The following is a 26,302-nucleotide window of genomic DNA, read 5'->3' as shown; positions in this document are numbered from 1 at the left end:
TAACAGGGTTACTTTGGTGAAGAGGAGTTTTAAATTATTACTTTAACTAGGCTCAAACAACTGGCTGGAGAATTTACACTGTGCAGACCCCGTCCCCTCTTCCAAATCCATATAATTTTATTAAAAATGTTCTCTGTAAATATTTGATTCAATTGCTGTTTATTTTTTGTGCTTAACTTCTTTGTGACTGTTTATTTTTTGTTAGATAACATGAAAAATATCATAAGGATGAAATATTGCACTGACAACTCACCGGTTTCAATGACATAAAGACTTTCTAGATTTAATTTTTATCTAAAAATCTTGGATAATCCCAATTTTTAAAAATAAATATATCAAATATGTAGGCCAAGATATGCTAAATCTTACAGGAATAAATATAGAAATAATACATCCCCATACATGGATTTGAAAAATCCCACACAAAAAAAACAACTCATGGAGTTATTTTGTTTGAACATTTTACTCAGAAATCAACAGAAATTATTTGATAAAAGCTTATTAATATCCAATAATATTATTTTGAAAACATAAAGACAATTTAAGGGAAATAAAAAGGAAACCGCTGAAATTTTGAAATTTCAATGTCACATATAAAAATGACCCCATAGACAAAATAAAGACATATTCTATAACTGATATATTTCTTGATTAGTGCGGCGTTAATTTCGGGACTTATTACACCGAAATATTTGTCGTTTGTTTCGGATAGATATGAGAGCGATTTTACCGTCATCATTATTTACACCTTAAAAAAACAAAAACTACCGGAACTTCCGCCAAATCTAAACGGAAGTAGGTACGTGGCTGCTTCAGCTGACAGTCTACATGATGGCGACAGAGGTTCAGAGCGGCGACCTCGACAGCGCTACTTCCAGCCGGCTCGAAGTTTCCATCGATGGCCTCACCCTCAGTCCCGACCCGGAGGGCGAGCAGAGCCAGGCCGAGGAGCTGGACCCCCAACCCGCGGAACCCGATACCGATACACCGGGTGCCTCTGAAGGAGGAGGCGATGGAGAGACAGCCAAATCTGCGATAGAGAGGAAATGGGGCTTTCCTCTCAAAGAGCTCTACGGATTGGCCCTTAAATTTTTCAAAGGTACTTTTATATTTGAAACACTTGAACAGCTTTAACACAGAAATATGAATACCGGTCGAACCGGCCGGTTAATAGTGACGCTTGTCGCTCGCTGACCGAAGCTAGCAGCTAGCTAACCTTAGCAGCTAGCTGTCACCTCCCTGGGGCTGCTGCTGCCAGCCGCAACAGTGCATTAGCTATATGGCTAACGAGTAGCCAGCACGGCTAACAAGGTGTTAAGGGGTAAAACAAATGCTGCAGTCCCGTTCAATTAGTTTCTCGTAGGTTAGCTCATTTCCCTTTGGCTAGCAGAGTAACGTGTCATGTCTGGACTGGACATCATACGTCAGCTCCACCATTTACCAATTCATTTTTAAGGGCAACACCTTCGTTATTGTTTGAACGGGAAGGGTTCAACACGCCCTGTCGCTTAATTGCAACGGCTGAAGGGAGACCGGACAACTGGGCTCCATGTTAACTTGCAAGTTTTGCAGCTTTTTTAACTGCATTCACCAATATCTCCTACAGATTTCTCCACTCTGCACTTCCTGGTACACACCTATGACATCATACTTGGCTTTGTAAAGTATTCTGGGTAGCTACTGATGTTTGTACTGAGGTGACAAAACTAGTTAACTGTTTTCATTCTACTATTTCTCCATTTAATGACCACTCGAATTAATGTTTTGCCAAGCTAAAGCAAGTGAGGTCATTTATTATTTCCACTGATAGGTTTCCTGCTGTGCCAGAGTAACTGGTTCAGTTGCCTCTGATGATTACACCGGTCCACAGTCCCTAAATGTCTGTACAAACAGAAGATTCTACCAGCAACATTTCTAGCCACTCAGCTGCATGATAGCTGGTCTGTTAACAGCTGAGTTTCCATATTCCCACTACTTGCAGGCTTCGGCTACCACAACAGGAAGTGTATTCATCTCTTGCGTTGGTGCATAACCATAAAAGCTGAAGTGCCTCACCTTGACTGAGTTAATGGCATCAACTCAAGTAAATAAAAGCCAGCTCTAGGCTGACATTCCTTTTCACTTCATTTATTCAACTGCTCAAATCTGAGATGCGTGAGAGAGTTCGACAGAGTTGAACCAAGCTATGATCTGGACACTTTCCATTTCAGTGAGCAATATTTGACAAGAAATAATGGGCAGAAACCAAACAAATCAGAGGTTACTTGTCAAACAATCAGAAACTTTGTTTGTCCTGAACGGATGTGGACCATTTGGAACAAGGAGCATCCGTGCTGTTACTGTTGGAGCTGGGCGCTTGTGGTGACTCATGTGTATAAATGGGGTTGTGCCCGGCTGTCAATCTGTGCTTTGTATTTCTAGTCAATTAGGGTTCGGTCTAATCTTGTACACATAAACCTGCTTCATGTCTCAAGGTGGCTCGTTGTGGTTGAAGTAACTGTGAGTCATATTTTCTTTTCAGATAAAGATGGGAAGGCCTTCCACCCGACCTATGAAGAAAAGCTTCGGCTGGTGGCTCTGCACAAACAAGTGTTACTGGGCCCGTATAATCCCGATGCTTCGCCGGAGGTCGGCTTCTTTGATGTTCTAGGAAATGACCGCAGGTAATGCTAGTTTGGACATCTGTATGTGTGTTTGACCTTTGAACTCAAGTAGCCACGCCAGCAATTTCACTGTTCTGTCAGAAAAACCCACACTCAGGCCTCGCTATTGACTGAATTATTGATATAGTTAATTTAACTGCCACAGCGTTAGTTTTTCTGTTTGAAGACTTACTGTTTTGTTATAAATACCTGTAGAAGCAATCCCTTATGTGATGTTCTTTCTGTGCCCAGGAAAGAGTGGGCCTCCCTGGGTAACATGGAGAGGGAGGAGGCCATGGTGGAGTTTGTCAAGCTGCTGAACAAGTGCTGTAACCTCTTTGCGCCGTATGTCACCTCACATAAGATAGAAAAGGAGGAGCAGGAAAGGAAAAGGTAAGGTGCTCTGTTTCAGTTCTGCAGAGGGAGAATTAACAGCTTTTAATCTGAGATTAGCGCCTATATTTGATTTGTCACAGTCCTTTTGTGTTTTCCTTGAGTAAATTCTGGCCGAATTTTCCTTCACAATTGATATTCTATGAACACTTGATTGAATGAATTTGCTCTTCAACAGGAGAGAAGAGGAGGAACGTCTGCGGCGGGAGGAGGAGGAGAGGGAGCGACAAAGGCAGGAGGAGGAGAGACGAAGGCTTGAGGAGGAGGAAAGACTGAGGAGGGAGGAAGAAGAGAGGAGACAGGCGGAGGAAGAGAGGCTACGGATTGAACAGCAGAAGTATGTGCTTGTGTTTGCAGTATTTGATTTAACTCGAACCTGATCATCACACAACCCCCGTCACGGATATCCGTGGAGGTATTGTCCTTTAGCAGGGTCAGTGAAACCTGCTTACAATCAGAGCAATATCCTCGGTCAAATCCGACAGCCATCCTCCGTTTCACCGCGTCTGTTTCTTGTATTCTCATCCTCGCTAACTCCATTTTCCAGACAGCAGATCATGGCGGCGTTAAATGCTCAGACAGCAGTGCAGTTCCAACAGTACGCTGCCCAGCAGTACCCCAACAGCCCCGAGCAACAGATAGGCCTCATCCGTCAGCTGCAGGAGCAACACTACCAGCAGTACATGCAGCAGCTGTACCAAGTGCAGCTGGCCCAGCAGCAGGTAGGCTGGAGATGTGGAGACTCCCCAATCAAATGTGTATTGATTTTTGATTTAACTAATGCAAAGAGGCGCAAAGCTCTGTGCTCGGCTAATAAGCCTGAAAAAGTCACTCACCAGCCTCCCAAGTATCATTTTAGATAAGTTTAACTTTTTAATGGTGCATCCTTAGATGCACAGTTGTCTATGATAGCAAAAGTCTAGAAATGGAACATTCCTTGATTGTGTCTTTAGTTTTGGGTCATACCATCAGTCAGCACCATTCTCCTCTCACCTCAGGCCGCCTTACAGAAGCAGCAGCAGGATGACTCCATGATGCAAGCCAACCTGGAAGGCGGTAGCTTTAACGGAAGTGAGCCCATCGCCGCCTCGGCAGCAGGGCCGTTGTGTGCAGCTTCACCACCCACCAGTGAGGAAGCCCCCACAGTCAACGGGGGCCACTCGGACTCGTACTCAGAAAGCATGGACCGAGAGCCTGAGCCTGAGCCGGCAGAGGAGGTCTCCGAAAACGGGCCTTTATTAGGTTGGTTTGTCTCGTGTTGAAAAGAAAACAAATCCGCTGTTATTGTGGCGTTGACTTGTTCCAAGCTCGTGGCTACAGGCTTGAGGGGTAAAGGTGTCACACAAACAAAACTTTACACCAAACCTGACACCTGATTCTTATCTGCTGTGTCCTTGTTATTGTGACCTGGAGGGTGTGGAGAAGTGCTGGAGCAGGTGACACTTGATAGTTTGCTGGTTAAGGTTATTGTCCAACCGCACACGCTGCTTATAAAAGGATAAGCAATCGCAACAGAAATTAAGATGACCTTGATTTAATAATCCCCAGTGGCTGGCTCTTCTCTCTGGAAATAATCTAGGATTATCTTGGTAGAAAATAAACTTTTTTTTTTTTAGAAGATTTTTATAACGTGTGTCTCGTCCCTCAACAACAGCAGACTCCCCGCCGGTCATCGCAGCTCCCTCCATGTGGACACGACCACAGATTAAGGACTTCAAAGAGAAGATCCGGCAGGACGCTGACAGTGTGATCACGGTGGGGCGCGGCGAGGTGGTGACAGTGCGCGTACCCACTCACGAGGAAGGCTCTTACCTGTTCTGGGAGTTTGCCACGGACTATTATGACATCGGTTTTGGGGTCTTCTTCGAATGGACAGACGCTGCCTCCGCTTCAGTCAGCGTGCATGTGTCAGAGTCTAGTGACGAGGACGAGGATGATGAAGGTGAGGGGCAAGTTCCAGAGGTTAAGAGCGTGGGTTGATTTTACCTTCCCACATTGTGTTGGTGTCGGGTTTCCTTACATGACATATTAATCATGTCGTTCACTGGCTACTGTAGGCTGTGGACTGGAGATGGTCAAACGAAGTGTCAATCAAAAGGTCAGCATGTAGCCACCATTTGGGAACAGTTAGGGAGGATACACACATCTGCTACAGCTGTCGTGTGTGTGTGTGTGTATGGACGTAATTATGTGTTTTGGACTAAATGCTTTGCTGGATTAGATCATTCGGACCTTTGCCTGTACACCAAGATGATTTTTGCTACTGCAAAACAAACCGGAGCCTCAGCTTCCTGACCTTCCAGACAGGTTTAAACCAGTACACTTTTTACAAATTCTGCTAAAGCTGAAAGATGCTACATTCTTTATGGGAATGGGAACCACAGGGATGAGCTGCAGAGCTGTGGTCCGCTTTGATCTCCTGACACACCTTACCGCAAGTCCTGTGTTCTCCTGAGATTGCTGTGATTGTGGTCATCAATAACAGAATATTTTGACTATCATTATAAACATCTGTTCAGGAGTAGAGTGCTGTAAGCAGGGCACAAGATACGTGGTTTTATTTACATGTTCCGACAAGAGTGTTCTTAAAGTGGCCAAACATTTTCCCATCCAGCGCACTGGGAAAATGAAACTGTAGTGAAATGTGTTGCAGCTTGGATATTTGCTCTTCTCAGACTGACTAGGCACTGCTGGGCATCTTTTAACAGGTGGAGTGAAAAGTCCACATGGGTGGGGGTGAGCGGAGGTTATTTATAGGAAAAGCAATTCCTTTGGGTGGGTGGATGAATCATGCATACATATAGAATTTAGATTGGCAGTAAGAGCAGATGGCTGCACGGCTAGTGCTTGTTGCTACAGTTCATCAAGAGGTTCTAATACCTTATACTGCAGGTAAAGAATTAAAGATTGTTTCACTGTTCCGCTCGGGCTTTACCAGAATTTCTCAAAAACTTGGAATATTTAGAAAGGCAGTGGAATGTTTGTTTTCCCTCCTCCCTATAATATGTTAGTTTGCTACATCTATCCAAAAAAAATGGTGTTTCCATCTCTAGTTAAGCAAATTAGCGGTTTCCAAAAAGTAAAAAAAACAAAACCCAATACCGTAAACTTTCACACTTTCTAATGCGATATTTTAAGATGTGTTTTACATGAATCAATGGAAACGTGGTGAGGGCTCTAGATCTGCCGTAATTGTCCTTATGTCCTATTAATTAAATATTCAAGCCATGAGTAGTCAGTTGTTTTCAATGGAAATGTCCATTGTAGCCATGTATGCCTTCTTTCATTGTCCATCATTAAATTATTTAGCATTTGCTACACGCCTACTCCATCATTACAAGTCGTCAGGGCAGCGGAGGTTTTTCCACTCTCGTTTGGAAACCTGCTCAATGGCGTCGATGTGACATGACGTATATGATATTTGGGAATGTTGTGCAGCAAGCTTGGCGCGGTCTTATGGGTGTACACCTAAGCTTTCAGCCACTTTGTCCTCGAAATGTCACTGGTGTAGCACAGATATGTGTACTGCTAGCTCCTGTACACGTTTGCTAAAACACGTTCTACAGCATACAAGATAGGAGGGATTGTGTGCATCATTTCAGTCCCATGTAAATTCCCTAAATTGTTCTTGTGACCACAGGCGACCCTCCGAGTGAGGAGGAGAAGGCAAAGAAGGAGGCGGGGAAGCCCCAGGTGGATGAGATAGTGCCGGTGTACCGGCGGGACTGTCACGAGGAGGTGTATGCCGGCAGCCACCAGTACCCAGGTCGTGGAGTCTACCTTCTCAAGTTTGACAACTCCTATTCACTGTGGCGCTCCAAGAGTGTTTACTACAGAGTCTACTACACCAGATAAGCCTGAATACAGACACAGGGAGGAGCCAAGGAGTGTGTGCGTATCCATATTTGTGTGTGTGTGTGTGTGTGTGTGTGTGCGCGCGCGCGTGTGTGTGTATGTAGGTGGAGATTTGTACGTTGGCAGATCTGTTCTGGATACAACCACCAGAGGGTGACAAACAGACACATCTGGAGCCCCAGTTTGGAGATTGGACTAATAAATGGAATGTGTGTGTCTTAGCATACACCCATGTTAAATCCTGGAGCCCCTGGAAGAGGAGGAGTGTGTATTCCTGTTGTATATTCCCCACCTGTCCTTGCTGCGCTCACACCGACCAGGCTGTAGGACATTGCTCTCACATTGTGTTTCACCCTGGACCTCCTTCTCCTGTCTCCTGAAAAGACGCTTTCATAACCACGGACGGAAACCCAGCGAGTCCAGTGTTTCCTGTTTGCTGGTCGAGGTGTTTGGTAATTCCAGGAGCTCACTGACAAATCTTGGAAATCAAATAGTAAATGTACTTCATAACACTATGCCTTCGTTCCACAGAGAGCTGCTGGTCTTTGCCAAGGCTTGCGCAGTTAAAGGGAAAAAACAAAAATACCCCCCCCCCGCAAAATTTATCATCATTTTAGTTGCAAACGTTTGCATTTCTCTTATTGATTGATCAGGTGGAGTTGGGAGCATTTTTCAAACATCTTACTGGCAGAATTTATGAAGGAAGAAGTCATTCCATGGTGTCGGGTGAACTCCCAAAAAAATATGAAGTCGTGGGATATTGAGATACATGCACATATAAGAATATAATTGGTGGCCACTCAAGCATCTCTGTGTGTGTTTATACATTAAGAAACAAATGACTTAATAAATATTTCTTCTCAATTTCTCTGACAAATTAATACGTGTGGGGTATTATTTCATTTAATCTCACTTTTTAAAGCCTCAGTGTGTCTGTTTCAACACTCATCAATTATTGATTCCTTATTAAGGAAAATGGTATAAGGAGAGAAAGATGATACCTGGGGATGAATAACAATTCAGCACCGGAGTTCATGACATGCTGTTACATCTCGTCTGCGTTTCATCAAAATTACAGTGTTGCTGTTCATTTTTTGACCCAGGTGTGGTTTATCTGTCCTCTCAAACAGTAAAGTGAGATGACTTATAACTGTCTCTTGGTTGAGGTGGGCACTAACTTCTGTCATCAAAGTGTTTTTGCTGAAAAAAAAAATGTTCACTTTTTTTCCTACCCTTGTTAATTCTGTTGTTCGGCATCGCATTACATGTTCCAGTAATGTATCATGATCAGCAGCTGCAGTTTGAACTGGTTTTGTCTTAATAGTAAGTGTGGGCATCAAGACATTTTGTTTCACTTCATTATTTAGATGTATTTGTACATTTTTTTAATGTGTTTATGCAACCAAACTGAAGAAATAGAGGCATTTAACTTTAAATTTTTCCAATTATTTAATTAGAAGTTGCTCCTGCCTCCTGTCAGTTCAGTGATTTGTGTAACGATATGTCACTACCTATGGCTCAACAAAGCCATAACGTTCAAGAAAGTTCCCATATCTTCTGATGTGTGATTATTGTATTTTTATTTCTCACCAAATGAGTTGACTTTGTTCAAGCCTTTTATGTAAATAATTCTATAAATTAGTTTATGTTTGGGGTTTTTAAAGACACGGAAGATGGTTTATGGTTACGAGAATTAATGCACTGTAAAATATGGTGAAAGAGATATGTATTTACCCTTGAATGAAAGTCCAAAAACTCAAAGGAGGTGTAAAACTGTAAGAGTATTGACATGACGGAAACAGAGAAGCTCATCTTTTTGTATTGTTTTGACTTGTTTGGATCTCTATGAGTCGGAAGATCTTTTGTTTTGGACATATATTTAGACATGATTAAACTTATGTTCATCTCTAGGAGAGGAGAGTTTGCTTACTTTCTGTTTTTGTTATTTAATTGTTTTTTTTTTTTTTAGGTATTACCTTCTTTGTGTGTTTGTGTGCTGCTATAAATCTTGAGTGACTGCCTTAAAACAGTCTAAAACTCTGCCCAAGAGGCCTTTTTTTTTCATCTTTGGAGATTCTTGCATGTTTAACAAAAAGAGCACAGGTGGATGTGATCAGGTTAATGATTCAGGGGCCCAATGAGGCTTAATTAATGTAACTGATAACAACTGTGTTTTTTTTCCTGCTACCATTAGCCTCTCTGTGTGTGACCAGCTACTGTGTTTTAGATAACGCTATCGAAGAGGCAGTATTAGCACATCAAAAGTGGCTTCGAACAGCTGAACAGTATGGGCTTGTTCCTTCTTTCTTTTCTTTTTTTCCAGCGGTGGAGAATGTGTCATCCTCATGCAGCCTTCCTGTCAAACACATTTTTATGCTGAGGGAGAGAAAAATGCGGAAGTTACTCAAGAGCAACAGGACAATCCACTTCTCCCGCTATGTTTGCCATTATGTACAAGAGATGGCAGAAACCTCAGAGGGAGGGACAGCAGCCAGCACATCCATGGGACAGCTGTTATCAGTCTCTCCTTCTCTAATATTTGCCAAACACTGTAACAGAGAACATAGCAGGGCCAGAATAATATGCAGCATCTGCTAGTAGATATATTACTTCATAAATGCGCCCTTTAATTTCCTGTGAAAGCATATATGACACTACAGGGTGTAAAATACTGGAGACGGTTGTGATATAGTACGGAGGCCTGGAGTGGCCATGGAGAGACAATATGTTGTGGCCACAAGATATATAACTTGTTCCATCATTAAAGTTATGTTGGGGCCAGAGGATATAATGTGTTCCATCGATCTGGTTATCGTTAATCCGCAAGATAGAACTAGTTTGAATTGTTTTGAGTCCACGAGACACTTCTAGTTCTTTCAATCTAATTACATTTGGACACAAAATAAAACTTGTCCCCTCATTTTAGTGAGTTTGAGGCCACAAGATATAAGTTGCTCCATCCATTTTCTACATCTTATCCTGTTAAGGGTTGTGGGGGGGCTGGAGCCTATCCCAGCAGCCTTCAGGCAAGAGGCGGGGTTCACCCTGAACAGGTCACCAGTCCATCACAGGACCAACACATAGAGACAGACAACCATTCACACTCACAGTCACACCTACGGTCAATTTAGAGTATCAATCAGCCTCGTCCTCTCTTGATGTCTTTGGACAGTGGGAGGAAGCTGGAGTACCAGAGAGAACCCATGCAGGTACAGGGAGAACATAGAGACTCCACACAGAAAGATCCTGTGTCTGAGCCGGGGCCCGAACCCGGAACTTTCTTGCTGTGAGGTGACAGTGCTGACCACTGCACTGCCAAATTGCTCCCTTTCATTGAATTATTTTGAACTACTAATATAACTTGTTCTCTTGGTTGTGGCCACAAATAAATCTTGTTCCTTCAGTTTAGTTGCTTTTAAGGCCACAGTATATGACTTGTTTCCTCGATGTAGTTATTTTGAAGCCCCGAGATATGACTTTTCGCTTTCTCCCACAAATTCATCAAGGCATGGGAATAAGTCATGATACTATCTTTTGGCAAATGTGTGCTATATTTTGTTGGTGAAACTTAATGGAGTTCAGATAAAAATTTATGTCTCATGACTTTGAAATAACAACATCGAAGGAATAAGTTCCATCTTGTGGCTACAAAAAAAAATTATATGGCCACAAAATATATTTATTGCTCAGTGGCTCCACATATCAGACATTATGATGCATGTATTCCAAATAACATGTGGTTGATATATTTTCAAAGCTGAGCGGGGTTAACGGTGTGCCACGGACGAGCTTTAGCTTTGTGGAATTTAAGTAGCAATGGTGGGAATGTCAGCCGGCAGGCGAAAGACTGGACTCAGGCCCTGGACAAGCATGCCTTGGACACACATGAGGACATATAAATCAGAGACAAGCCTTCAGAGAATGTGTTATCCAGAGTTATTTTAAAAGGTATGCGCAAACAACACAAATAACTTAACCTGGTACTGTCCTATCCCTGTTGTTAGTGGCTAGGATGCTATTTGTGAAATACTAATTTGTTAGCTAAGTTATTCTTGGCTAATTTTTTACCACTGACATGTCTCAACCTGTTTAAGAACCACTAAACACCTACATCAAAAATATATAACGACTATTATAACAATAGTTGTAAATATAACTTAACTTAATGGAAATAAAACCAATATTGTTTAATAGGAAGTGAAAATTGCAGTATCTTTGCAAGGTTAGCTTGCTAGCTAACACTTAAAGTACCCTGACAACATTAAACCTGTTTTTCCATGTCTTTATGAATTTTATTTAATTGAGCACTTTTATTTTTAAAACCTAATGTCTATAAACACACTATATCTTAAATATATCATAACATATTAAAACAATGTATTTTATCCAAAGTCACCTTCTAAATTAGGGCTAAGTTTTTCTACGTATCAATAAAATTTGGAGCTTACTTTTCTGTGTTAAATAGACATGAAACGTTTGTTTAGTATATTCTAGTATTGAATACCACTGTACACATAGGCTGAAGTGTTAAATATAAACTAACAAAATCTAGACTTTGTAGCGGTTCATGATTTCCTCTTTTTGTTTGGGTGTTTATTTTTTTCTCCCGCTCCATTAGGGGGAAACTCCGGTCCTGGTTTTCACGAGTCCGCGCCTCGACGAGGGGAGGCAGGTAGACTGCCGCCTGTGTGTTTGGCTCCAGTTCCATTTGCCACAGGTGGTTATAGTATTTTCCGGGTTTTGATTTATACTTTCCCCTACTTTTCCTTGTGTGTTTTCTCTTGTCGCCCCAGCCAGCCTGCACTCTGTCCGGTAGAATTTGAATAGACTTTAGGATGCAACGTCTCCAGTGTTGTACAGCAGCAGCTGAAAGTCTCATGCTTTGAGAAGCAAAACAATACAAAAAAAAAATATGGCGGGATTGCGGGATTATGCTCGAGCCAGTGGGAGACCACGCGTTTTCGAGTTGTTTTGAAACTGCTCCGGCGTGACGTGTTTTCGATCCAACTGGAGTTATTACTGTTAGATAAATATGCCTTTTCATCAGAGGAGCATCGAGCCGCGGCGTGTTAGTAGATTATCGGCGAGGGATAATTGGATACCACGACAAGAAGAAACTGGGAGACGCAAACTGAAAAGACCCGTTTTATTCTCGTCTTTGGATGAGGTTAGCTGTCACACGTTGACCAGCGTAATTTATCAACTCTCGGACCTTTCTCGACATGCCAGCGACATCTTCTTGGGGATTGAGATGGAGGCGGGGATGGTGTTCAGGAGATCCTGCAGGATTCAGGGGCGCCTGCAGAATCTTCAGGGTGAAGTTCGGAAGTTGGACCCCAAGAAAGTCAGAATCCGTAAGTTTGCAGTGCTCAGACACACAAGCGGTGACGCATTGTCTTCTTTTTAATGTTATGAAATGGTAAGGGGAGTCAACACAAATTAATAAATGAAACCCACACACTTGTAATATGCTCATTATAAGTGCACATATAAGATTTGTACACAGTGAAAGCTCGCCACAGACGACAGAACTAATTTGAAGTAGTTAAAATGTTCTAAATAACACGTATGTGCGGTGTTTTACACATCAGTATGGTGTAATAATAACGGAGGGAGAGAGGGACTGGTCAGAGCCAAGATGACATATAAATAATAAACCAGGGAGGAGTGACCAGTGTCTCTTGAACACATGGCTCTATTTGTCTCTGTTCGGACTTATGTTAATGGGGGCGTTGAGTCTTGTCAGAAATGATGGATTTCCTCTCAACCTACTGACCATCTGTGAGAGGCTTCAAAGCCATCAAAGGATGCCACACACACAACCTTTATCTCCATTAAGCCTTGCCGTTTTACACACACACACACACACACACACACACACACACACAAACATGGACAAAGTTGGTCAACAGGATCAGAAATGGGAAATCAATGTCCCCTCATGACTGCAGTGATTGTGTCTACCTCCTGCAGTCTCACAGCGGCAGCAGCAGCAGTTACATATTAACTCAGACTTTGACTCATACTTAGGGGGGCCGTGCCAGCTACCAGGAGATAAAAAGATTGCTCTGTCATTTGGTCTGCTCTGGTGCACTGCAGATCTGGAGGAGAATGTGTCTACCTGCTGCATGAAGAGCTCAGTTGTGCGGTTCTGGAAGAGAAACTCCAATTCATGTTCTCTTCAGATTATGAGCCATTGTCAGTAGATTCCTCGTGAGTGAGCAGGTTGTAGGAACATATTTTCTACCATAGAAGCCTCAAATTTGTAGTTTTTAAATGATCTTGTTGGGAGTACACTACACTACCTGCAGTGCACTTACGTGGATCAGGGATCTCTGATCGGGTGCATTCATGTGATGTTGGACTAATCTGAGGGAAAGTCGGAGGGAAAGATGACGCACAATCTCTCATCATATGTGAAGAAACCTAGTAGAGAAACGTCAATGTTGTCGTCATATATATCGTTAAATAAGGTATTAATGTATGTGCAGAGTTAGCTGGATGAGCAATTAGGTGATATTTATTAGCATTATCCTCTTAAAACTTTTCTTTTGCTCTTCAATGTCACTATAAAAGTGGAAATTGATGTCTTGTTTGTATCACCCCTGTTGTTCCCATATCACAACTTAAGATCTCATGAATGCAGAAGAATTGGGAGGTACAACTCCCTAACTTGGAAACTCTGTCTTCCCAACGTCATTGAATGCAGCGTTATTGTACTTGTTGCTGTCTGACTTTTTGAGACTTCTTTCTGAGTTTCCAGAAACACGATTTCCATTACTAATAAGAATTGTGGAATACTTTCTTATGAAATATTCATTAAATTTGCTCCCAACAACAAAAATGTTTAATTGGTCATCAAATGTAGTTATTTTGAACAACTTTGGTATGGAATAGTTCCTTAACTTTTACAATAATTGTATACACAGCCTTGTATCTTTGGCATTTTCTCTATTTTCCTTGTTTCTTTTTGCTCCGAATCAAATATTGTTCGGTCATCTGCTTGCTGGTTTGCTTGGTTCCAGGCTTAAACCTCTTTATATCAGGATTTCCTGAAACATCAGTTGAGGAATTGAATGGGAAATACACATCCGGAACCAGAGCCACTCTAAAACTGGGCGGTCATTGTTGTTTTCGATGGGTTCACACTGCCACTGCTGCTTCCTATTAAACACCATAGAATAAACCTGGTAGTTAAGGGATCATGTTTCTCATTGACTTTTGACATGGCGTCTTTGTTTGTAATTTGCCTTTTCAAAGTAGCATTCAGAGTTCAAGCTCAAGGACAATGGTTTAAAGATTTTTGTTGTGATTCATCACTTTTTTTTGGTTTTCTTTTATACTTAACATCATCGTATCTATCCTGAGTCTGACTGTGACTCACACACAGATTCAAAATGGGTTTCAGGGAAGTGATAAGCAAAGCAGACAGTTGCCAGACACAAACAAATGTGATGTATGATGAGCAACACACCCTCCTACAGTCAAAGATCACCGTAGATCAAGCAGCTACAGAGTTCTAACTAATCCCTGACATCGTGGTGTGACTGGACCCCTCCTGTTATCTGTTGATGTTCTCCTGGGTGGGGCCGAATGTTGATTTTTAAAGCTTGTTCCCTGTAAGTGGAAGCGAACTTTTAAGTAAGTTAAGGTGTGAGAGAGAGGACTGGAATGCTGTGTGTTGCGTAGTGATGTGACAGCTCCCACGTCGCCCCAAGGTCAACACTGACTTAAAAGACGTCTGACTTAAGAATTATTGTGACATAAAGTTGTAAATAAACTCCTGGTTTAGTTTCTGGAACCCTTAAGCGTTGCTCCAGGGAGAGAGCGTTGGATTTGAATGCGCCATGATACAGAAGAACTATTAAAGTTATTTTGAATGTTGTTTGAATGAAAGTCAATGAATGATGTGCACATTTGTAGAGGCAAAGTATCTGTTGGTATAGTACTGGACTGTAGTCTCATTTTCATCTTCTTACCAACTAGTTTACCTGTTCAGCACACATCTATACTTCTTTTGGTACTGCATGCACACTCAAAAATGGAGGTACCCGACGAGAAGAGTTCTGTACTTAAAAGGTACATTTGTTTCCTCAAAGGTACAGTGTTGTTCAGCCCAGAAGTGCACTTTTGATTCAGAATGAATGCGAAGTGAAATGAAGAGTGCACAATTGTCTCAGAAAGGTGCATCTCCTCATATGACCAGTATTTGCACCCTTTTATGTAGATGCTGGTGTCTGTATTTTTTTTTGAGTGACTCACACAGAATCCTCACATCCTAACAATACATGGTACATTTAGCATACTTGTGTGTAATTGTGATGGTACCAATTGAGGGTCAAGATACTCTGAGTTCTGCTTTTAGAAGGATCAGGCTGCAGGTGTGGGGTGAAACACAGGGCCCCTGTTTGCTGGGTGAGTGACATTGATCGAAGGACATAGCGACTCAGAGGAGTCTTGCGGTTTTTGTCTGCCCAGGCAGTCAAAGTGATCATCAGGGTTAGTTAGGACTGGGCTGTGATAGATTTCCTATCCTTGTGTGTCTCATTCCACTGTTAATCCATTTGTGTCTGAGTAGCGGTCAGCAGGTCAGAGGTCATTCTCCAGAGCCTCAGAGGGGAACACCTGACACTCCCAAATGTCAAGAGTTTAAATAAAGTCTAGTTTGTCTATCTTGGGTTTCTACTGCAGGCCATCATGGGTCACCTCAGCTGTGAGTAGACCTCCACAGCTGCATCCTGAGCCGCCTATGACATTAAAGGACAGGTTCATTAAGACAGACAGAGGAAACAAAAACAAGAACAGACCGTTCAGTCCCAAGGTGCATCCATGGTGACAACATTTTTTTTTTTGGAGTATCAGAGGAGGATAGTGGGAGTTGCTTGTGTATGGCCGAAAGAAGATCAAATTCATCATGTTGTTCTCCAAATAAAGGACATTTCACTTTGCAAAACCAGACATGACTAACTGTCAGGAGATGGGGCCATCTATAATGGAAATTAAGTTTTTTAGGCGAGCTCTGGACAGTCCTTGTGTCCTGTTCCGTGGTGGTGAGCTTTAAAGTACAACAACTCTGAAAAGAAAATTAATGACAGATTATTGTGGAAGTAATTAATCATTTCAGTCTCTTTTCAAACAGAAATGTCAAAAAAATTTACAAGTTCCAGATGCTTGAATATAAGGATTTGGGCTGCTTTAAAAAAAATGTATGGATGCTTAGCTGCACAATTACAGTATTATATTGCAAAAAACACAGTTCTTACTTGGAACAATATACTGCACAAATGTTACAGAAATTGTTACTTTATTATTGATATTTGTTTGATATCTCAGCTTTGTAAATTTTGTGCATTTTTTTTAAGAACTAAGCAAGTAGACTCAGATACCATTTGTTTATTATATTGAAATTATTACAATATTTCACACACCGGGCTGCACGGTGGTGCAGTGGTCAGCGCTGTCTCCTCACAGCAAGAAGGTTCCGGGTTCGAGTCCCGGCTCGGGCACAGGATCTTTCTGTGTGAAGTCTGCATGTTCTCCCTGTTCCTGTGTGGGTTCTCTCTGGTACTCCAGCTTCCTCCCACAGTCCAAAGACATCAAGAGAGGACGAGGCTGATTGATACTCTAAATTGACCGTAGGTGTGACTGTGAGTGTGAATGGTTGTCTGTCTCTATGTGTTGGTCCTGTGATGGACTGGTGACCTGTCCAGGGTGAACCCCGCCTCTCACCTGAAGGCTGCCGGGATAGGCTCCACCCCCCCCCCCCGTGACACTTAACAGGATAAGACGTAGAAAATGGATGGATGGATGGAGCAACTTATATCTTGTGGCCTCAAACTCAATGGATGGATTTCACACACCGCATTACGATATGACTTCATTTTTTTACCAAAAAATTTGAAGGACCAAAACAAACAATTAAGAAATAAAAATGAGCATTTTCCAAACTTCTTGACATAAACTTAATTAATTAATCATGGAATAATCAATCGATCGCCAGTTGCTGTGAACAGGAGTATCATGCACTCAGATATGAATAGATGGACTCTTCTGCATCGCCTTCTGACATGTCACAACTTTGAATACAAATTTAAAGCCAAATCTGTCTTTAAAGCTTATATAATTGTTTTAATAATAACTTAAGATGGTAGTTTTTAATGCCAAGAGGTTTTACTTGTTTTGATGAGGGTACACCCAAGCCTGCAGCTCCACTCTGCTTCTCAGAGCAAGTTCCATATCTTTGTTAAGCTGTAATTGCTCTGCTGGCACAGGCTAATCTATACAGGTGGCAGCTAGCTGAAGCAAACAAATAAGTTAAAACAAGTTATGTTCAGCAGTGAATAATCCCTAGAAATATATGAGCATGGTTGAATAGGGAGTGTGCTATTTTAATGTTTGAAGTAGGTCAAACTGTAGTTGAGGTTAATTGGAGTTAGGGTTGGGCTGTGAGAAACTCAGATACCTGCTGGTGTCAAGCTTTGAACTGCACACAGACACACACACACACACACACACACACTAAGCAAAATAAAGAAGACAACTGGAAGCAGACACATGTTTCCAGCTGACCTGCTAACATCCATATCATCCATCTTTCTCTCACACACTCTCAGACTGCTGGTGAATTCCTCTGTCTATCCCTCAGATATTTATAGACTTTATGTCTTTGCTCATTGGTCTCTCATCTGAAGCATGCGATCATTTTTAGTGTGTGTGGGCTCATACACGTTTGGCTTATCTGTTGATGGACATATCTTGCCCAGACTGGTACTTGACTAGCCAAGAGTGTTTGTACATAAACAGTGCTGCTCGTTCATAACAACAGTGAAAGCTAAGGCTTGTCCCGTATCACATGACCTAGATAAACTAATTTCTGTTTTTGGATTTGTACTTCTTTTTCCTGTTTGCCTCACAAATACATGCACAAAACACTCTCCTGTTTACACCACCTCAGCTCCTCGCAGTCACTATTCACTCAAGCCTGAAAGTGATCCCCTTCATTCATGGGTAGAGAACAGTCATCGCGCAGCCAGAATCCACAAGTCTGTTCCTGCATGGCAAAAGGGTCTGCTTCTAGAGGTTGACCTGGTCCCACAAGGGACAAAAGAACAGGGTCGGGAGGGACAGTGAGGACACAAAGGGAGAGAGTGGGAAATGCGTGAAGCATTCAAAGTTGTGGAGGAATATTGCCATTGAACAGTATCTGACTCAGATGGGTGTGTTAATGTCTGTGTGTGTTTGTAGACTTGCAGCTGGCCTCTCCCACGCCTCTGTACAGACCGCCCAGGATCTCGGTACCATGGCACAGGGCAGTATTATTAGGCTGGCCATACACTGCGCGATTTTAGACATGCTGTTTAATTCCAACTCAGAGATTATGAGATACCTCAAGGCTCACTTCACCTGATGCCCATGTTAAATTGTCTTGGAGCAAGATTCTGAACCCCTGATTACTCATCATTCCATCATCAGTGTGTGTGAATGTGAATGGGTGAATGAAGCAACATTTGAGGATATAAACACGAGTCCATTTAACATTTACAATGCACAGTACAGCCCATGGGCAACTGTGGACTTGTTCCCAGTGAGGGTTGGACTCCGCCAAGGCTGCCCTTTGTCACCGGTTCTGTTCATAACTTTTATGGACAGAATTTCTAGGCGCAGCCGGGTGGTGGAGGGGGTTGAGTTTGGTGGCAGGAGGATGTCGTCTTTGCTGTTTGCGGATGACGTAGTCCTCTTAGCGCCATCGGGCCACGACCTCCAGCTCTTGCTGGGACAGTTTGCAGCCAAATGTGAAGCGGCTGGGATGAGAATCAGCACCTCCAAGTCTGAGGCCATGGTCCTCAGCCGGAAAAGGGTGGTTTGCCCACTCCGGGTCGGGGGGGAGGTCTTACATCAGGTGGAGGAGTTTAAGTATCTCGGGGTCTTGTTCACGAGTGAGGGTAAGATGGAGCGGGAGATTGACAGGCGGATTGGGGCGGCATCCGCAGTCTTGCGGTTGCTAAACCAGTCTGTTGTGGTGAAGAGGGAGCTTAGCCAAAAGGCAAGGCTCTCGATTTACAATCAATCTACGTTCCAATCCTCACCTATGGTCATGAGCTTTGGGTAATGACCGAAAGAACAAGATCGCGAATACAAGCGGCCGAAATGAGTTTCCTCCGCAGGGTGGCTGGGCTCTCCCTTAGAGATAGGGTGAGAAGCTCAGTCATTCGGGAGGGACTCAGAGTAGAACCGCTGCTCCTCCATGTCGAGAGGAGCCAGTTGAGGTGGTTCGGGCATCTGGTGAGGATGCCTCCTGGGCGCCTCCCTCTGGAGGTTTTCCAGGCATGTCCAAATGGGAGGAGGCCTCGAGGCCGACCCAGGACACGGTCGAGGGATTATATCTCTCGGCTGGCCTGGGAACGCCTCGGGATCCTCCCGGAAGAGCTGGTTGAAGTGGCTGGGGAGAGGGCAGTCTGGGCTTCCTTGCTGAGACTGCTGCCCCCGCAACCCGGACCCACCGGATGAAGCGGAGGACGACGAAGACGACGAAGAGAAAAAACTTGTTAAAGTTTAGAAATTCGTTTTTGAACATTTCGCTCGTTCATATGTGTGGTGATCAGAAGGAGGCATACATGTTGTTGCAACAGCTCAATTTACCTGGCCAGCTGGTGCACTGTGCTACCACTGCACTTTCACTGTCTGCCACCTGTTGAGTGAGAAACAAAAGGTACTGACTTTGAGGAATGAGCTCACGGCTCTGCTTTTACCGTGTGAACTCACGATGACTGATGACTAACATTTCGGATATGTCTGAATTTCAGTAGATAGTCAGATGTCGGGTCGGGATCAGCTCCAGGTAGGTCCTCCGTAAAGCACACGAAAAAAAGACGACCAATGAAGCTGAAATTTGGGTAGACTTTTGAGTTGTGCAGCTTGAAACTCAGGTCATAAACGGGCCAGCGTGAGGGAGTTTAAAAAATCCACCAGAGAAAGACTGAGAGTGAAGTGATGAATGCAAGTGTCAGCCATAATGTTGAGGAAATGACTAACGATAAGCTGCACACCCTCAACATCTATCTTAAACCTCAGGCGCACAGTTGTGTATGAGCAGTGTACGCCCTTGTATTTCCTGCAGCAGTCCATCAGTGTTGTAATAAGGTACTTGTTAATCATCATGTTTAATGTCTCAACTCCAGCTGCTCCTGCTCAGAACCCCCCCCACACCTAATAAAACTAAATCTGTCAGTGTTTGGCTCTTTTGTTACTGGACAGTAAAGTTAATAAGAAAACGGCTGAATTTAGAGGTGCGCGTGTGCAGGGCTGTCTGTCTGTCTGCCCCAGGGCCAAATGCATTAAAATTTACTACGTGTACACGCGAGGATTGAAAGTACTTTCGTTTCATCCAAGTTTTGGACTCAGGTGTATGCGTGGTTCTATTTTAAAACTCTTAGTCATTGTGTACTTGTTTGGAAATGCACAATCCTTATGTCCACTTCCAAAACCAGCCATAAGGTGATTTCTGTAAGAACTGCCCTTACTTTTTTTGTTTAGAAATTCAAAGGACAGCAAAGACAAAAGCCATTTATAGAAAAATAATGAAAATACCATGGAGTGGGATGGGAACTGATGAAAACGCATTTGGCCTTGTTTGATCCTGGACTTCCTCGTCTGTCTATTAAGACTGTGCCCAGTGTTTGGACCTAGTTGGTGCATGGATTAAGACCCTTTGCTTGCCATTTGTAAAGTCTTTGTCAAGATTTAAACATGGTTCTCTGCACTCATGCCACGCAGGGTGGCAAGTTGGCATTTGTGAGTGGCGCAATGTGGTAATCAAGGATTGCAGCAGCAAGCAGGAAGATTTAGAATTTAATCCTCTGTGTTGTGACCTCTGCTTGGAGGAAGATTCAGAGATGGAGTGGCTCATATCTGAGTCCATGAGCGTTCTGGTCTGTTTTTCATTTCATTTATTTGTTTGTGTTTATTGTCCTGTTGGCCCCATGCACCAGTAGATTATTTGTTTATCAATTTAACATCACTTTGCCCCTTAAGAGGCGACAGTGAGTCACTGCAGTCCAAAGAAGCTGCTGCTGTCTCTGGCGGATCTGCATTGCTCCAATTTGCTCCGGCTCTTGGTGCATGTACAAGATGACTGCTATGTGTAACCACATTAGTTGAGTTTGTCAAGACTAAATTTGCCTAGTAAAAAGAAGAGATAAGCACAGCGTAAGTAGAGATAGTGTCCGTGTATGATGGAGATTATATAAACTTAATGTGCATTATCAGAGGTTTTTATTTTAAAGCAAGTTCCTATTATTCGAGATGTCTTAGTAACTGTTTTCTTAATTGTTGGAAACAGTGTTATGATGTTTTTGTTGCAACACAATCAGACGGTGCTTGATTGTCTCGTGACCTGACTCATGGTTAGCTAACGACTAACATTACTTTACCTGCAACTTAATCATTGCATGTTATTAGTTGTAATATTTGTTACCAGCCAAAACACACAATGATGAGAAACTACGCTTAATGACATCTTACAGTAAGTCCGTGACTCGGCATTGGGACTGTTTGTCCAAGTCATGTGACCATTTTGCTGCATATAGCTTCAAAATGGAAGACGTAGAGAAGTCGAAGTAAATTTGATAGCAGTGCAAATTTGGTAGATGTCCTACCTTGATCTGTCTTTGGAGCTCTTTAACCTCTCATGCTACCACACACAAAATGCATTTCTGTTCATAATGAAGACTCAACTTTAACATCTTTGTATACTTTATTGTGTTCCTTTGCTAGAATTGCCAAACGTAAGAACAAAGAGAAGAAATAAATGAACTGTGCTGCTTTTCTACCATCCTACCGCATAGAGACTGACTGCTTGTACTGAGCTGAAGTTGGTGTTATGGTTCAGTTTTTATACAACTATTGTTATGGAGGAAAAGAATCCTAAATAGCCAGATGTTCTCCTCCAAATGTGTTTCCTCTGGTGAGCCAAACATGAGCTAAACTGACAGCACAGCAGATGAACCTTTGCTAATTGTTGTAAATATAAAACTACTTCTCACCAGACCGAGTGGAGATGAACAAATAGAACTTAAAAGAGGTTGTCTACCCTCCTACACCAGGACAACATTTTATAGCTTGTGTGTGTGTGTTTGCGTGTGTGTGGAGGTTATGTGACTGATGTCTCAGCATATTCCATTGTCACTCTCTCTTTTGCCTCGGCTCTCCTTTCTCTGTTTTAAAGTCTCTTCCCCTCTCTCTTACTGCCTGCCCTATCGCTCTCTCAACCTTTTTGTCTTCCTGTTGTTCATATGGTTTCCAGGCTTCCCCTCTCTCATCTGTCCATCCTCTTCCCTTTGATGTCAGGCTGCCGTGCTGCCCACAGCAAAGATGAAACCCAGCTCACCCTTCATCTTTCATTCACTCTTTGTCTCCCACCTGATCTCACTTCGTCTGTCTTTTATCTCTCTACCACATGCTCTCTTTTTAGATGTACAAGTCTTACACAGAACAGGTGTTTTATTTTAAATTTTTTTTAAAATAACATCTTGAGGTGACGTATATCTAGAAAACTTAGCTCCAGAGGTAGTCTTGATAATACTTTCATCACCGAGCAGTTAAATCCCCTGCAGTTAGTTTACAAATGGAAAGTGCAAGCAAGTAGGTCTGCTGTATATAACTGCATGTAATGTAGTGTGCCTGATTAATAAATATAAATGATTTATCATGTTTTAAATATGTAGGGGATACTGCTGGATAAGGTGTCAATTATCAGGATTGTAAGATCAGTCCATTAATTACTTATTATTATCCCACTAATAATATTGTCATTTGCCACAAAAAGACAATACTATTGATTCATATTTTCTTGTGTTTTGCAGTTGAAATCTAAAGTTCTCCACATGTTGTCCCCCATGTTCACACCCGATTATGTTATTCAGTGAAAACATGAACTACACTAGTAAATAGGATGGACCTTAGAAACAAAAATAAATTTAGTCGGCTCAACTGGTAGAGCCGTTTATAAGCTGCTAGCAGTTGAGCTAATTTTATGCCAGAAAGATTCAAAGTTAATAGCATTGATGATGGTTGAAATATAGTAAATATGAGTTGATGGTGTGTATGCTTATTTAGCACCCAGCAGCTGTTCAACAGTGGTATGTAGGGATGGAAATATGTGGCTATAATGTAGTAAACTTACAAGTGATCTGTAATGACTTAAACCCTCTTAACGCCAGATTTCTAGGGCTGTAATCTCCCAGTCGACTGGTCGATATATTAGTCAATACGTTCTGGTTCCACCAAAATTCTGATTGTTCGATTTTTTTGCCACGTTAATTTCATCGGGAGGAAAGTACCAAGTTGTAATGGGGGTGTTTTCAAAGCACCCCTGTTTCATGGATAACAATCAATCTTTGAACACCCCCCCCCCCCTTGTTTTTGCTATTTTGGACTAGCCCGACCCGCTAGAGACAGGTTTGATGAATGTATATTTAATGTTGACGGTTTCATTTAAAGTCAGTCCTCAGCCATCATGTCAAAGACATGTACAGTGTGGCAGCATTTCATGAAAATAGATAATGGAAAAAAAGTCTAATGCAAAGTTTGCAAACAACAGTTTTCATGTCACAGCTCCACTACAAACACGACGGCGTATCACCTAAAAACGGTAAGCTAACGTGTCCACCTTAGGTTGCCCCGTCAGTTTTGAGTATATGAACATAAAAGAATTGACAGTTCAGTGTTTTAGTCTAATAATTGTTTTTGTTTTAATTGTAAAAATTCTTACCGTGGACTTGCCTTTTGCTTGAGCGTAAAGTTTAAATTTAAAAGTCTATTTGTGTCTCAGCCGCGATGCTGAGCTCCTGTGTTGAGTCTCGCTCTGTGCGCAGGACAAATGATAGTGTCGGTCAATTATTATAACATGACAAAAACAATTGTCTACATATTCCTCAACAGGTTTTGTGATGATAGTTGACACAGTATAGTTTTCATATATAACATTCGTCGATTTTTAGTCGAAATTTGAGGGCTTCAGTCGACCAAGAATTTCTTTGGTTGATTACAGCCCTAGAGATTTCACTCCTTGATTACAACGATGCATGAATGAAGTAGAGCGGGATGTATCATAACCTTCATAATAATCGACTTTACCAGTGATGTGTAAAACAGGCAATCCAGGCAAACAGATGTCCAAACAAACAGCAAGCACATGATGACGTACACAAGCCAGTGGGAACTCATCTTACAGGGACATAAATGTTTCTGTTATCCTGCGTCTGCACCAAAGTGCACTCAAAGACAGGAAACACACATATACTGTATACTCTGACTCTTTGAGTGTGTCAGGAAAAGCAAACAGGGATTTTCTGTCACTTTGTCATTTGTGCAACCAATGCACACAATGAAAGCAGGAACCCACGCACACACACACACACATAGAAATGGTACATTTAGGAGCCATTAAAATCTGTTCACATGAAAGTATTTGTACATAATGGACAATGAATCACACTAAAAATATCAATATAAAACTAGAATATAGCCCACTGTCGGCTAAATGAAACAGTTGAAGTTGGGATTTACACATAGTGGTTTGTGGGAAGATGAGAATTTGGGGTGGATCTTTGGCTATATTTGGATTGGCAGTTAATTCCTTAAGAACAGCTGTTTCATATTAGGAATATTCTTTCTCTTGTAAACATTGGTGACAACTTGGATTTCCACAGCTGAATAAACTCGCTGCATATCAAGAGTGAGCATTAAGCTTTTACTTCGGCTAGTGCTAGCGTTGTGTTCGGAAGTTATCTGCATCATTAGGATTAGAGACCCTTTTTTTTAATTGTGATAGCGCAGTGACCACTGCTGGAGAGTGAAGTGCTAAAAGGCTGCATGAAGGGGGCTAAAGATCAGCGGGGTGCTGATTAATAAATCCTCCAGTCTGCAAAAGCTCATCAGATGGAAAGGGAATGATATTGTTGTCTGGAGGGGCAGAGTGGCGTGCTGTGAAAAAGAGAGGGTATGGGTCTTTTGCATCAGTTAATTAGTGCAGTTATAAAAAAAAAGTATATATAAAAAAAAAATTCTGCTGTAGGACCAAAAATTCACATGCAATCAAGCTAGTGTGACCCCCATCATTTCAGGCTTTAAACTGAAAACACAGTCAGAAAATCCATTGTCATCGACTACTTGAGGAAACCTTGCTAAACCTCCAGTTCATGTAAGTTGTACAAAAATCCACCATAAACATCAGTTAAAAGGCATCACAGTAAAAAATAACCAGCAAAAAGTCTCAATTGCAGTAAGCAAATGTAATTTTATTACATAAACACTACTTGATGTATTAGAATTGCCCCTCGGGGTTGTCATGGCAACTTGTAAACACACCGCTCTTATTAGTGGCAGCGACACTACTCCCATCTCCATCAAAGGTTTCAAAATGTTTCCTTGTGACTTGAACAACTCATTTTGGCTGCTTGCATCAGGTTATAATTCTATCATTCCTGGCTCGTGACCAGGTCGATCAACTTGAGAGCTTCTGGCTCATGACAAGCATGGAATGTGGTACTTTGTCTTGTTTTGATTTTTACAAACTGTAGGTTTAATGAGCCTCGGTCATCCTATACAGAATAATAACTGAACACTCTTTGTGTGTGTGTGTGTGTGTGTGTGTGTGTGTGTGTGTGTGTGTGTGTGTGTCTTTTCCATGTGATATAAGGAAGATAAACACAGTGAATGGCTTTGGATCATGGTACTGCGCATGTGCGGTCCATCTGTATGTGCCAGCTGAAGATTAAGCTACCACACCCCTTCAATTGCTGTGATTTCATGAATTGAATGAGCAGTTTTTAATTGTAATGTAAAGCAGCTGTGGGTGATACATTTCCTGAAGTTACACAAGTTCTTGCCTCAATCGCTCTAAACTTTTGTTTTTTTGGTTTTGATACACTGATTACGCTGCATTGCCTGGCTGGAGAGTGTTACATTTTGATTGTTTTATTGATGTTGAACATTTCTTTGCATTTGCTGAGCTTTTTTTTGCAAGTATTTTGTTCATGCAGGACTAAATCATCAGATTGGGAGCAGATTGATGCCGGGCCAGAAGCAGATGTGTTTCTCACACATCTGTTCTCAGCACAACATCTAAAGACATAATTTCAACCAAAATACCAAACAAAGTTCCTTTACTGTGTCTCATAAAAATCCAAACCAAACAGTCCAAAACCCTCAACTGTAAGTGTGCCTCTCATATTTGGGATACATTACTAGATTGAACAATTGGACCTACTGCATTAACTCCTCTCACTGATTACGCCACTCTTTTCACAGTCTAGCAGAAGACTAAAGCCATATGGTGAAAGCGGCAATTAACCCACTTCTGTACGTTTTATGTTGATAGATTTCAGGATTCTGTAATGAAGAATTCCTGTAAT

General features: G+C 42.1%; 2 protein-coding genes across 4 annotated transcripts in view; both read left to right on the top strand.

The window, feature by feature from the left end:
• The first annotated feature begins 783 nt into the window (after positions 1–783).
• On the top strand, positions 784–8,800 carry acbd3 (acyl-Coenzyme A binding domain containing 3). 2 transcript variants are annotated; one of them, XM_086190190.1, is made up of 8 exons: positions 784–1,099; positions 2,522–2,663; positions 2,895–3,035; positions 3,214–3,372; positions 3,583–3,757; positions 4,034–4,277; positions 4,693–4,977; positions 6,676–8,800. In XM_086190190.1, the coding sequence occupies exons 1-8, from the start codon at positions 829–831 to the stop codon at positions 6,888–6,890; spliced, it is 1,632 nt and encodes a 543-aa protein (XP_086046316.1). In that variant the 5' UTR covers positions 784–828; the 3' UTR covers positions 6,891–8,800. The 2 variants fall into 2 exon arrangements, with proteins under 2 accessions (XP_086046316.1, XP_086046315.1); XM_086190189.1 differs by having other exon boundaries at positions 4,690–4,977.
• Positions 8,801–11,699: 2,899 nt separating this feature from the next.
• nhsl1b (NHS-like 1b) overlaps positions 11,700–26,302 on the top strand; it is a 107,884-nt gene continuing 93,281 nt past the window's right edge. For both annotated transcript variants that reach the window (XM_086189591.1, XM_086189588.1), the window contains exon 1: positions 11,700–12,244. In XM_086189591.1, coding sequence (XP_086045717.1) covers positions 11,923–12,244 — 322 coding nt within the window. In that variant the 5' untranslated portion in view covers positions 11,700–11,922. The remainder of the gene's footprint in view (positions 12,245–26,302) is intronic.

This window comes from Aulostomus chinensis, chromosome 20, assembly GCF_037954235.1.
Source record: "Aulostomus chinensis isolate RoL2024-O1b breed Wild chromosome 20, RoL_Achi_v1.0, whole genome shotgun sequence".
In the NCBI taxonomy this organism is placed as follows: Eukaryota; Metazoa; Chordata; class Actinopteri; order Syngnathiformes; family Aulostomidae; genus Aulostomus; species Aulostomus chinensis.
Note: the sequence above shows the minus strand (reverse complement) of the source record. Positions and strands in the feature narration are given on the sequence as shown.

Coding starts and splice junctions, on each gene's coding strand:
- acbd3 (XM_086190189.1), top strand. CDS start 829: ATGATGGCGACAGAGGTTCAGAGCGGCGACCTCGACAGCGCTACTTCC. Junction 3,373..3,582: donor CTACGGATTGAACAGCAGAA/GTATGTGCTTGT, acceptor TCCATTTTCCAG/ACAGCAGATCATGGCGGCGT. Junction 3,758..4,033: donor TGCAGCTGGCCCAGCAGCAG/GTAGGCTGGAGA, acceptor CTCTCACCTCAG/GCCGCCTTACAGAAGCAGCA.